Below are 14,372 nucleotides of genomic sequence, written 5' to 3' on the forward strand. Positions count from 1 at the left end.
TAATATTGATGTCTTAGTTAGGGTTTTACAACTGTGAACAGACACTATGACCAAGGTACCTCTTATATGGACAACATTTAACTGGGGCTGGCTTACAGGTTCAGAAGTTCAGTCCATTATTATCAAAGTGGGAGCATGGCGGCATCCAGGCAGGCATGGTGCAGGTGGAGCTGAGAGTTCTACATCTTCATCTGAAGGTCTGTAGGAGAAAATTAGCTTCTAGGCAGCTAGGATGAGGGGTCTTAAAGCCCATGCCCACAGTGACACACCTACTCTAACAAGGCCACACCTCCTAATAGTGCCATTCCCTGAGCCAAGCATATACAAACCATAACGTTCCATTCCCTAGCCCCCATAGGCTTATCTAAATACATGAGTCTATGGGAGCCATACCTAGACATAGCATAATGCAAAATATATTTAGTCCAACTTCCAGAGTCCCCAGTCTATAGCAGTCTCAACAATGTTAAAAGTCCAAATTTCAAAGTCTCTTCTGAGATTTATCTAATCATTTAACTATAATCCCCAAACAAGACAGGAAACCAATTGAACAAACTCCACAGCCTACATCTCTATGTCTGATGTCAAAGCAGTCTTCAGATCTCCAACTTCTTCTTTTTCATCATTGTTGAGTGCAACAGACTTTTTTCTCCTGGGCTGGTTCCACTTCCTGTTAGTATGTTTCTTCAGCATAACCCATGGCTCTGACATTTCGAACATCTTGGTGTCTCCAAGGCAACTTCAACACTACAGCTTCTTGTCTGGGATCCACACATGATCTTCTGGGCTCCTCCAAAGGACTTGAGTCACTTCTCTGTCCACTGTAGCACTCTAGGCTCTGGCTGACTCCACTCCACTGCTGTTGCTATTCTTGGTGATCATCCCATGGCACTGGCATCTCCAATATCCTGGGGTTTTCAACTGCAACTAAGCTTCACCTTTCATAGGCTCTCTTCATGATGCCAAGCCTCAAATCCTTTGCATGATCCCTTTGGTCCTGGGCCATCAACAACTGAGGCTGCACCTTCATCAATGGCCTTCCATGGCCTCTCACAGTGCCAAGCCTCAGCTGCTCTTCATGACCCCTTCATACCAGCACTACCTGGGTGACTCTTACACGTTACCAAGTCCAACATGAGGTACAACATTTGCTATTTCTGGAACACAGTTTCTTTGTGCTCTCAGAAAACACTTCCCAGAAGATATCACCTCCAGGATGCTGATCTCTTCTTAATCACTGCTAATTTCTTAATTCCAGCTAACCAGCATCTATTGTCCCAGTAATCCCTTCTATTCTTTAAAGCCAGCCACATAGCCAGAGCTGCTGGGTTCTGCTGCTTGTTGAGGCTGGCCCTTCCTTATTCTATTACCAGCTTTCTGTTTTCCAACTTCTTCACTGCCTAAGCTTAGCTGTCCTGTAACTTGCTCTGTATTGTATATTCATTGACCTTGAACTCAGAGATACGCATGGCTCTGTCTCCTTAACACTGGGATTAAAGGCATGTACTACCATGGTTGGATTTTTTTTTTAATTAATTTATTTATTTTTATAGGAGTACACTATAGCCATCCACAGACACACCAGAAGAGGGCGTTGGATTCCATTACAGATGGTTGTGAGCCACCATGTGGTTGCTGGGAATTGAACTCAGGACCTCTGGAAGAGCAGCCAGTGCTCTTAACCTCTGAGCCATCTCTCACAGCCCATGGTTGGATTTAACTACTCGGAATTTGCTCTGTCCCAAGCTGGTCTTGAACTCAGAGATCTGCTTGGCTTTGTCTCTTTGCATTAAAGGTGTGTACTACCATGCTTGGACCTAAGCTTTTCATGGCCTCTATTCCTCAAGATCCAGATCAAAAGCCTGTGTCTTTCAGTCTCAAGATCTGGATCACAAGTGTGCCCTCCATACACAGATAACATGGATAACTTTTATTTTTGCCATGTCAATATATACATACATATACATACGTATATACATACACTCATATACATATATGTACATAGTCACTGAATTGACAAAATCTTAAAAAGGCTTTCTTTCAAAACTCCACCTGAAATACATTATTTTTGCTTAATCAGTAGGATTGCTAAATAGTCCAATAATTAGCGGAGGTGCAGGGTTGGCATGGCCACGCCCATCCCTCCACCCCGCCCACCACAAGCGCAGGCAAGAATACACGCTACGCGGGCACAAACACGTACCCAGGCGCGCACGCGCGCACACAACCCCACCCGCGACACACATAAGCGCACACACACGCATATATATGACTCAAGAGAAGAGGGTTCGGGGTTGGGGATTTAGCTCAGTGGTAGAGCGCTTGTCTAGCAAGCGCAAGGCCCTGGGTTCGGTCCCCAGCTCCGAAAAAAAAAAGAAAAGAAAAGAAAAAAAAAAAAAAAAAAAAAAAAGAGAGAAGAGGGTTCTCGACCTCGTCCTCTACAGCCAGCGCTGAGAAGTTTTTGAGGAGCAGTCAGCAAAGGTGATTCTAGTGTGGTTCCTTTAAATGGTCTCAAATCCTCTTAGATCCTTTTGAAAGGAATCCAAGCTGCAGTAGAGGCGACAGGCAGCCCAATGCCTGTCAACCCGTTGGCACACGAGTGTACAGAGGACCTGACACGCTCTAGAAATCAGCTGCGGCACAGAGATGGAGACGTAGGACTCTGCGCCTAAAGAGCTCTAGGTAGCGCGAGTTTTTCCATAAATACCAACAGCCCGTAAACTTTTTCTCACTTAATCTTTACTAACCCACCACACACACACACACACACACACACACACACACACACACACACACACACACACACACACACACACACACACACACACATTTAGGCTTCTTTCCAGGAGTCAGCTGGCGGTCTGAACACTAACTTTGCGAAGAAACAGGAGCTAAAACCAGCCCTTGCTCGCATGAGAGTACAGAGACGAGAAAACACGGTAAAAGCCTGACCTCACAGTCAGATTTGCCCGGTGCTTGAATAAAAAAAAAAACCCCACGGGCGGCTCGCCGCGCGATGCATGCTGGGACGAGTAGTTTGTCCCGTCGGTCCCGCACGTAATCAGAACAGAGCGCAGGTTGGCTCCGCGACCAAGAACTACCATTCCCGTGGGGCCTCGCGGCAGGGGAGGGGCGGGGCCGGAGGAGGGGCGTCTCCCTCGCGCAGGTTCTGGGGCTAGAAGGAGGCGGAGGAGCCTCGGTCCAACTGCTGAAGTCTCCATGTGACAGTGAGTGGGGTCCCCTTTCTAGGCGCCACTCCAGTCCTGATCACAGTCACAGGAACGGGCCGCTATTCCAGCACCGGCAGACCGGCAGGCTTTGGACTCTGGGCGTCGGACCGTGCGGCCGCCAGACTTGGGGTGCGGAGTGAACGGCCGCCCCGGGGAAGGAGGCGGAGCGGCGCGGCGAGCGGGGCTCTGTAGCGGCGCCGGCGCCCCCGAACTGGCAGACATGAACGGCTTCACTCCGGAGGAGATGAGCCGAGGCGGGGATGCGGCCGCCGCCGTGGCCGCTGTGGTCGCTGCTGCAGCTGCCGCCGCCTCGGCCGGGAATGGGAACGCTGCCGGCGGTGGGGCAGAGGTACCGGGTGCCGGTGCGGTGTCCGCTTCTGGGCCACCTGGAGCGGCCGGTCCGGGCCCCGGGCAACTCTGTTGTTTGCGCGAGGACGGTGAGCGGTGCGGGCGAGCGGCAGGCAACGCCAGCTTCAGCAAGAGGATCCAAAAGAGCATCTCCCAGAAGAAGGTGAAGATCGAGCTGGATAAGAGTGTAAGTGGCCCCGGGACCGCCCTGCCCTGCCTTATCCTGCGTGCCCTGCCGGATCCTTGGCGGGGTTCAGGAGTCTCTGAGACTGGGCTGCAGGTGGGATTAGTGGTTCTCTGACTCAAACAAAGTCCCTGCAACTCCGGCCACCTCCCCCCCACCCCCCGAGCGCGCGCTCGCGCAGTGGTGCGGGTCCCCTCCTCCCCTAACCCGGACTCCCGCTGCCTCGCGTGTCTCCCACGCCAGGCTTCCCTCTTCCTCCTTTGCTGCGATCTGGAAACGAAACAAAGGGGACCGCGGCACCAAGTAGTTTTCTCGCAGCCGGGTAGTCCCTTCTGGAATGGAGGCGCCTTTGTTTTGCTGCCAGAGCCGGTGTCTGCCCCAGGGAGCAGCTCTGTTCCTCTAGGGAAAGTAGAGTCTGGCTGGATCCCACAATCCTGCTTGCTTCTCTCTCTCTCTCTCTCTCTCTCTCTCTCTCTCTCTCTCTCTCTCTCTCTCTCTCCCTTTCCTCTCTCTCTCTCTCTCCCTTTCCTCCTCCCCCCCCCTTCTTTTTTTTTTCCTCCCTCGGTGTTCTCTTTCTCTGGAACACAGGCAGGGAAGCCGAGCTCACCAGTTGCCTTGCAGAGAGATGGTTGTAAACGGCGTTTGCGGTGTCAGCTCTTCGGGCAGCTGCTCTGAACCAAGGCTGCAAATAAGCCTCTGCGGTTTTACAACCCTCTCGGCAGCCATCGGGATTTCTTTTTCTGTCTTTATGCACGTCTGCTGTTTTGGCCAGCTATGAGGTTTCAGAGAATTCAACTACTACTTTTCAGAGCTCTGACTGATGGCAAAGGAAGAACAAGATACAGAACCTCCACACATCCTGTATATTTTTAACTTGCCCTTAGCTTAGAAGTCTATTGAAAAGCCTGTTCATTCGGCCTTTAATTGTAGCCTTAAAAGCGGGGAGGGGGAGAGTGTCACTCAGCTCACTACTTTCTATCCCACCGTATATAACTCTCAAATGCCTGAGTAATTACATTTTTTTGAAAAGTTTATTTGTGATTCTGTTTGGGCAGTTTCTCAGTAGGGTCCATGAGAAACTTTGCAAGTGAACGTGAATAATTTCAGTTTGCTTTAATTGAAAACAACATAATACAGTGAAATGCATTCATTTAATTCTTGAAAAGAAACCTTGGGGCTTGAAATTTAAACATAGGATATGACTATGAATTCAATGACACATTCGTAAAAAAATGCATACTTTGTATCTGTGTAGAATTTGACTATCTAATTAGAAAGATAAGGAAGCATATGTACCATTAATATAATTTGCTGTTCTCAAGTTAGAGAAAATACTAACAAGTACAAAATTGTGGGCAATGTCACCTCTCCCCTTAAGTCAAAACCAGCAGGAACTAACTTATTTAGGTCACCCTCGATGCAATTTGGTGACAAAACACAGAGGATTGGAATTTCTCTTCCTCTGCTTGTCTGCCTGCCTGCCTGCCTGCCTGCCTGCCTGCCTGCCTGCCTGCCTGCCTGCCTGAGTTCTCCAACCATTCTTCCTACCAGCCCATCACTTTCTACTACACCCCTCCCCCAATCTCCTTAACAGTATCACAGATTGCTAATGTTACAGCATTTTAGTATTGGAAAGAAACATTGCATCCTCTTGCCAGTGCCATTAGACTGTTTTTAGTGAGCTGCCTGGGCCTGTGCAGTTTACTGACCTTAGTTTTCTGGACTCACAGTCTTTGAACCTTTCTTTGTCCTTTCCAGGCAAGGCATCTTTACATTTGTGACTACCATAAGAACTTAATTCAGAGTGTTCGAAACAGAAGGAAGAGGAAAGGGAGCGATGATGATGGAGGAGACTCACCTGTTCAGGACATCGACACTCCAGAGGTAGAAACCGCAGGGTTTTCTCTAGTGAATTGTCAATCATAATCACACTGGCAACTCCAAAACCGTTCTGTAAATATTTAACCATTTAAAGCATCTGAGAAATCTCAAAATTAAATACAGCCAGTAAGATAGCTTTATATTAATATTAAATCTCAGATGACAGTCTTATAGTTCTTGATATACAACTTCCCCTTTTATTTCTCCAAAAGTTTATAATATGTATTCCCCAAAGATGGAACTGTTTCATAAATTACAGGTCTGATTTTGTAAATGAAGTCATGTGAAGTGCCATACAGATCAGAGATATCTTTTTAGCAGAGTGATCTAATTCATATGTTATTTTTTTCTAGGTTGATTTGTACCAATTACAAGTAAATACACTTAGAAGATACAAAAGACACTTCAAGCTTCCAACCAGACCAGGTCTAAATAAAGCACAACTTGTTGAGGTATATATAAATATGCTTTATACTGGTAAACAATCCTGTTTACAGCAACAAGGTATCACTAGGTGATGATGAAATAGAGAAATGCAGTATACTGAATAGTACATTACATGCAGTAAAGTCAAAGTTAATAGACCTATCATGGAAGAGGAGATCTTTAGAAACATCTGTCTGCCACTGAGAAAAATCTCTTAAGTGAGTACTCAGTGGATTATATTCAGAGTATGTACAGCATCTTTTAATAGTGATTTTTAGAGTAAGTATTCAATAAGAAATTTTTATCATCGTTCTAGAATTCTGTTTTAAATTTCTAATTATTCAATGAATATTTATTGAGGGAATATAAATATGGAGTGGAATTGAAATGGAATATTTCCATTGCAGGATGGAAAATAAATAGTTTATAAGTATTTATTAGAATTTAGTTTTCAGAGTTTCTGTGGAACAAGTCTGCAGGGTTTTATTACTTTTTAGCTTTACTTTCAGATACATTTGCCTTTGTTAGGAGTTTTAAGTAGAGGATACTTTCTTTACATCAAGAGAAAGAACAAAAATAAAGCTTTAACATAAAGTTTGTTTTGTATGGGACTTAGTTCCTTTGATGTATTTTGGAAGCTAATAGAGTGTGTGTGTGTGTGTGTGTGTGTGTGTGTGTGTGTGTGTGTGTGTTGAAGAAGTAATAAAGCCACAAAATCTGTGAACGGTTAAAATAACAGATTTAAGTAATTATACTTTTTATTCAAAGCAAACGTTTCCACTGAATAGACACATCAGAAGTCTGTATGTGTGAATCAACACATACATATTTATGTAAGAGTGTTCCTGTATTCTTCAGCTGGACATTAATACTTAGCCTGCATTTCTAATGTGCACAAGTAAAAGATAACTGAGTTACATTTTTTTGTAGAAAAGCTCTTTAACATTAAAATTCAGTATGCTAACAAGCCAAATCTCCTATATTTCTTGCCTAGGCAACAAAAATATTTTTTTCTTTAAATTTATTTAAAAGTTCTCATCCTTTTTTGGCTGCATAGTACATAAATGTGAAGACATTCCTTACTGTAATAAAATATACTAGTCACTAATCTAGTACAGTCACCCCGTTCTATAACAAATAGCCAGGATCTGATGCAAAGTTATATTTAAATATAGAACTCAAATCTCAAAGCCCTTGAAATCTGGTCTTGAAAGACAGTTGTATTAGTTTAGAGTTCCGATTCTAGAAAAGCAGGCAATCTTCAGTCTACGCATATCAGCTGCGTGGTTTCTCAGCTGTTGATAATTGTGGCGTACATGTTAGATTTGTGCAGTAAAAGTCAGGGAAACAGCCCTGTTGAATAACCCTCCAGCTCCTTTAATTTTCCATTCTTAAATTTTATTCAGAAAGATTTGCAAGAAACTTAAGAAGAATTAATATCAATTGCACCAATGATATTTATGGTATAGTTTATTACCAAGGGTTTTTTTTTTCTTTTTATTAATCTTTTCCTGTGAATACACTCTAAATGTCTAAATGTCTTCATGTGATGGACATCAGTTCTTCTGTTTTATTTCATTGATATTTAATGTTTACGAATATGTAGCTTGGGCTGGAGAGATGGCTTAGTGGTTAAGAGCACTGATTGCTCTTCCAGAGGTACTGAGTTCAATTCCCAGCAACCCCATTGTGGCTCACAACCATCTGTAATAGGATCTAATGCCTTCTTCTGGTGTGTCTGAAAACAGCTACAGTGTACTCATATAAATAAATAAACAAACAAAAAAATAAGTCTTTTTGAAAAAAAGAATATGTAGTTTGCAAACTAAAGTTGTAAAGTTTAAAGAGAAAATACTTATAACAGGTGCACATTAATCAAGTTGACCAATGGGAGTAAAATACTCAGAGTCAGAACATATTGAGTTCTTTGAAATCAGACTCTTTTGTTTATAATATCTTGTTTGTGTGTGCTTTGGAGCGTGTTGATACTCTGTTAAGACAGCTTAATCTTTAAAAGTGTCTTGTGGTCACATAACTCGTTGGCAAAGTAGCGTCTTCTACTCGGCTCCCAGCGTCTGCTCTATCTAACTTAATTTGTCTGTTTTTTAATTTGTAGATAGTTGGTTGCCACTTTAAGTCTATTCCAGTGAATGAAAAAGACACCTTAACATGTTTCATCTACTCAGTGAGGAACGACAAGAACAAATCAGATCTCAAGGCGGACAGTGGTGTCCACTAGGAGAGATGCCCGCACGTAGACGTCTGCTGTCAAGAGTGTTTACTGTTCTTCCGATGTAGAAACGTTCTTGTGTATTTTTTCTACAGAGGATTTTCTTTGGCTTTTTGTTTTTGTTGCTGTCGTTTTTGATCCTGATAATTAGTTGGAAACTCATATAAACTGAGCTTCCTAGATTAAACATATTTTAAATAAAGGTTATTACTATTACAGCTGCTTCAGCCTGTTTATTTTATGAAACTTTGTTTTTTGTTTGAAGCTTTCTGGGGCTGGCATTAAGATTTCAGGTAAAGGTTCTTATTTTGTAAGCCTTTCTTTAAAATTCCAAGTAATTAAAGGTAAAGGAGGAATGACAGACATGACCCAGTTGCCTTCCCTAGGCCAATTTGATTTGTAATTAAGCATTCTTGTTTTGTTTTTGTTTGTTTCTCTGTGTAACCCTGGATGCCCTGGGACTCACTCTGTACAGCAGATTTTCTCCCACTCAGAGATCTGCCTGTGTCTGCCTCCTGTGTGCTGGGATTAGAAGCAGGCACCACCAACTGCCTGACTAGCATTTTGTTTTTTAAAGTGCTTTACAATGTATGTTAGCAAATGTGAAAATTAGTCTTTCATTACTTTTCAATCTCCCTTTATGCATTGTTATTCCTTGAGGACCTATGAAAAAAAAAGAATTGTTTTTGTGCCTCTCTCTTTCCAAAGACACCCAACATCCCAGCAAAGTTAAGTGCCGTGCTTGGGCAAGTGGGCGGAAGGCCTGGAGCTAATTACTTCTTCAAACCAAGGTGACATGAACATAGAAACAAACGCACCTTCTGGCTATTTGCTTTTCACATGCAAACTGATGCTAATAAAACTGGTATGCTCTGATTGTTTGTAATCCCCGCACTCTGGAGGCTGAGGCAGGAGGACCACGCGTTAGAGAACAACCACACTGCATATAGCAAACCTTGTCTGAGGGTGGAGAAGTCTAGGTGTGTAACAAGCCCTTTGTTTTTAAGGGTTGGTACTGCTTTATGTTTTCTTATGCTTCATTCCCCGTTGGCATTTGATTTGCAATGTTGTTTTTTTCCTCATGGGATTGTATTGCTTGGCTAAACGCTTAGCATCATGCATCAGGGTTTTAGCTTGTCCCATCAAAAGCAAAAACAGCTCCAGGAAAATGTCCTAAGAATGTGCGCAAACTTTAGGCTGGAAATGGATATGACTACTAAAGTAACTCAGACTTATTCAATGTGAAGGTTTGAACCTGTGACGTCCTGGCTCTAGGAAGATGAGCAAATGCCACTCATGACACTGACCTATAAGTGCCAATGGCTCTGAGGTGTAGTACTAAAGACCACCAAAGGTCACCAGCTGGAAAAAAAATGGAGCAGGAGCTGAGAAACAGCTAAAGTACACTTATACAGTACTGATCCATGAAGGAGGCGAGTCTGCTTAGGTTCCGGTTACATTCTTGACCAGAAAATAGAGCAGCTGGCGTTTGGTTCTTAGCACCATTTAAAACGTCCTTAGAACACTGGTGAGTGGAAGTCATGGTTCCAGGCATTGTGGAAAGCTTACTGCAGTGTCCCAGAGACTTCTGGGACAAGGTAGGGTTTTTTTGTTTGTTTGTTTTCTTAGCTGTGTCAAAACAACCTGTACCCACTTCATACCCGGTAGCATGCCTTTAATTCCTAATTAAAAAAAAAGTACAGGCCAGGTGTGGTGGCACACACTTAATCCCAGCCCTCGGGAGGCAGGGGCAGCCTGGACTACATAGTGAATTCTAGGACAGTCAGAGCCATATAGTAGCTAGGATTGTGCTAGCACTTGTTTGCTTGCACTTTCTGGTCTTTTTCTTTTCTTTCTTATTCTTCCCTCATGCAATATATCCTCACTACAGTTTCCCCTCCCTTCCCTTCTCCCAGTCCAGCCCCTACCTCCCCTCTCTCCCAGATCCACTCCTCCTCCATTTCTTTCAGGAAAGAGCAGGCCTGCCAGGGATATGAACGAATGCAGCATATAAGATATAATAAGACATGGACACAGACCCTTCTATCAGGACCGAGTGAGACAACCCATTAGGGGGAAAAGGATCCTAAGACCAGGCAAAGGGACAGGGTTCCTCTACTATATAGCTCTGGCTGTCCTAGAATTCACTATGTAGTCCAGGCTGCCTCTGCCTCCCGAGGGGTAGGATTAAAAGTGTGTACCACCACACCTGGCCTGTACTTTTTCCCTAATTTAAAGCCATGCTAGGGGTATGAAGTGGTATCTTATTGGGGCTTTGATTTATATAATTTTTAAGATTTACTTTTATTTAAGGACATATGTGTGCATCTCCCTGTCTGTCTGAGTCCACATGTATGTAGGTGACTTCAAGGGCCAGAAGAGGCATTGGGACCCCTGGAACTGGAGTTACAGGCATCATGAGCCAGTGTGTGTGTGGGGTTCTGGGAGTTGAATCCGGGATCTCTGTAAGCTCAGCAAGTGCTCTTAATCACGAAACCATAGTTGTAGCCCTTGATTTATATATACTTATCAATGATATTAAATATTTTATAGGCTTATAGATAATTTAACTCTCTTTGTAGAAAAAGAAAAAGTTATGTTTGTTTTTTCCTTTTTTGGTTTTTGTTTTTTAAACTCAGCTGTTCTTTTCATTTAGTCTCAGGAGTCCTCTATTCTGGGTAATTAACCTTTGTTAGAGATTTCCAAAGGTTCACTCGTCCACATTTTTTAGTGTTCTTCAGTGCACTAAAGTTTTACATCTTCAGCTGGCCTACTGTAATTACTTTTCCTTTTGTGGCTCTACTTTTGGCCTGAAGTCTGGAATCCATTGCTAATCCAGCCTGGTAAGCATTAATGCTGTCTTTATGGCTAAGCGGTTGTCAAAAGCATCATTCTGAGAAGATACCATTTCCTCACTGGATGATCTTAGTTCCCTTGTGGAAAATCACTTAGTCAAGAAGATTCAAGTTTATTTCTGGACTTTCGACTCTTTTCCATTGATTTATTAGCCTCGTTGTAAGTCTTAAAAGCAAGACTTATTTGTTCTTACTCTCATCATTCTTGGGCTCTTGAAACCCCATATGAGTCTGAAAAGATGTCTTTTCCCACTGGGATAGCATAGGATATCCCTCTGTGCTAAGATTTCCATCTCAGTTATGTTAGACACACTAACCCAAGCAGTAGAGTCTTTCCATGGGCCTAGGTCTTCTCGAGTTTATTTTTATAGAATTTTATTGTTTCCATCGTCTTTAGCGTCTTTGGTTAAACTCGTTGGTAGGTGTTTCATTCTTGTCATGTTATTATGAATTAAATTGTTTTCTTAATTTTCTGTCTTGTTCATTAGTGGCGTAGAAATAACTGATTTTGTGTGTTGACAATACTACAACTGCGCTGAGTTCGTTAACTTTACGTGTGTATGTGTGCATGTACATGGGGATATATAGATACACACACACACACACACACACACACACACACACACACACACACACCACGTTTCAGGGTAAGGGAAAATAAAGGCAGTTGATATTTCCCTTTCCATTTTGGATGCCATTTATTAATTAATTTATTTATTTATTTTTGCCAGGTTGTAATTGGCTGGGACTTTCTCTGTTAGATTGACCATCACTGGTGAAGCACATTTTTGTTTTATTTTGTTTTCTCTTCTTCGAAAGCGATAATCAAAAGAAATCACACCTATTAGCAGTTACAGCAGTTAAAATTTAAAAGTGACCTGTGAATGCTGCTATGTGCCTGCCTTAGTCAGGGTTCTCTAGAGTCACAGAACTTATGGACTGTCTCCATATATTGAGAAAATTTATTGTACTGACTTACAGTCTGTAGTCCAACTAACCCAACAGTGGTCAGCTGTGAATGGGAAGCCCAAGAATCTAGCAGTTGCTCAGTCCCACAAGGTTAGTTGTTTAAACCGGTCTTCTGTAATACTAGGTTCCAAGTCATGTGCTGTCAAATAAGTGCAAGTGGTTGAAGAAAAGTAAATCTTCCTTCTTTGTCCTAGGCTGACCTTGGTCTCAGAGAACTGCTTGCCTCAGTCTTCTGGAATTAAAGGTGTGGACTACCTTGCCTAGGCCTAAGATTTCCATGGCCACTATGCCTGAGATCTCCATGTCAAGATCCAGGTCAGAAACCTGTCTTCCAGCCTCAAGATCTGGATCACAGGTGAGCCCTCCATTTCTGGATTGTAGTTCATTCCAGAGGTAGTCAAGTCAACAACCAAGAATAACCGTCACACTGCCCTTCCTCCTGAGTTGGTTGTCTATGTTGCTTGCAATCCTCCAGTAATCCTTAGGATCTGTTCTTGTTCTAGCAAAGCACACCCTGAAGAGCCCCTCAACACTGCAAGGAAAAGAATCCTTTCAGGAAGAGATGAACTATTCAAGTGTGATGGTCACCGTTGAATTCTACAACTTGGAGCCAAGAACAAAAAAGACACAGAAAGTCAAAGACAGATCCAGAAAGTGTTGGATGCCAGTGAGCTTTCTGAAATGTACAATCTCATGTCCTATCATGAAGAAACTTGCCTTTCTGAAAAGGAAATAGATTAAACGGGCCCACAGTGTTTTCACATCAGGTTTTGCTTGCAGCAAGGAAATGCTTATTTAAAGGACTTGTTGTTTCACATCTGCTTTCACACCGGTGTGTTGCTCACATAGACCATGGATTATTAACTCATCTGTTAGAGAAAATACAAATTAAAACAGATTACTGATGATTTTGCTTTATTTAGCTCTCTGATGGATAGTCCAGGAAGAAGGTAAAACTTCCCTTGTTGAGTCTACTTTAAAAAAAATTTTTATTTTATATGTATCGGTATCTTACCTGCATGTGTGTTTATGTGAGGCTGTGAAATCTTGGAGTTATGGACAGTTGTGAGCTGCCTCATGGGTGCTGGGAGGAACAGTCAGTGCTCTTAACCACTGAGCCATCTCTTAAGCTCTGTTGAATCTACTTTACCAGTCCGTTCAGCAAAGAAAGCCCAATTAAATCATGTGCTTTTTAGATAACTGATTTATTAATTTTCTTTACAATTGATTTTCTCCATCTTTTTAATGATGTCATGGTATTGACATGTTCTGACAGGTATTACATAAAGACTCTTAAGAGGATTAATCAGAATTATGATTCCCCCAAAATTGTTTGGCTCAGTCCAGTAGTGACCCTGCTTTCTGGCTGGGGCTTCAGAAACAGGATGTTTGAGGTTGTATGTCAATGAATAGTGTTACTGTTTTTGTCCCAAGATAGTATCTCATCGCTGAGTTTAAGATACAGTGTGTCTCTCTTGTGGGACTCCCAACAGTGGGGATGGGGGCTGTCCATGACTCTTTTGTCTGCTTTGGGGTCCCTTTTTCTCCTACTGGGTTGACGTATCCAGTCTTACTGTGAGGGGAGGTACCTGATCTTATTATAACTTGATTTGCCATGTTTGGTTGATGTCATACACCCTATAAAGCTTATCCTTTTCGGAGATGAAACAGGAGGTGTGGATGGGGAAAGGGGGAGGACTAGGAGGAGAAGAGGGGGAGGAAACTGTGGTCAGGATGTAATATATGAGAGAATTTAAAAAAGAGATATGGTGTGCCTCAAACTTTCCCACACAATCCTTCGGACAGTGACGTCTATTTCTCTGTGGTCGGCTTCATGTTTATCAATAACTTCATTATGACGGCAGCTTTGTTAGAATGTGTTCTGAGAAGGCATGTCTATCCTATTCATTGCTAGTGCCCCAGAATCTTAATAATGGTTAGCGCCTAACCAGCATGCAATATGTTTTTATAGAATGGAGGTTGTTTCTATGATTAACAATTATATTTTAAAATATAAGCTGTGACCCAAAGTTGTTTCCTCATAATTAGAAAATGTCTTCTTTTTCTTTCTTTGATAAGGTCTCATGTACCCCAAACCAAGTTTAAAACTTACTATGTAGCTGATGATGTCCTTTCATTTCTGATCATTTTACCTCCCCCTACCCAGATTGAAGGCACAGGCCATTATACCCAGTTAATGTAGTGCTGGGGTTTGAACCCAGGGTTGTGCATGCCAGTCAGGCATTTAT

The 14,372-nt window shown here is 42.6% G+C and overlaps 1 protein-coding gene across 1 annotated transcript; it reads left to right on the forward strand.

Annotated features, from left to right (window-relative positions):
• Window positions 1-3,148: 3,148 nt before the first annotated feature.
• Window positions 3,149-8,520, forward strand: Sap30 (Sin3A associated protein 30). The gene is made up of 4 exons (XM_032919228.1): window positions 3,149-3,765; window positions 5,521-5,646; window positions 5,997-6,095; window positions 8,186-8,520. The coding sequence occupies exons 1-4, from the start codon at window positions 3,451-3,453 to the stop codon at window positions 8,306-8,308; spliced, it is 663 nt and encodes a 220-aa protein (XP_032775119.1). The 5' UTR covers window positions 3,149-3,450; the 3' UTR covers window positions 8,309-8,520.
• Window positions 8,521-14,372: the final 5,852 nt, after the last annotated feature.

The sequence above is a fragment of the Rattus rattus genome, chromosome 13, assembly GCF_011064425.1.
Source record: "Rattus rattus isolate New Zealand chromosome 13, Rrattus_CSIRO_v1, whole genome shotgun sequence".
Classification (NCBI taxonomy): domain Eukaryota; kingdom Metazoa; phylum Chordata; class Mammalia; order Rodentia; family Muridae; genus Rattus; species Rattus rattus.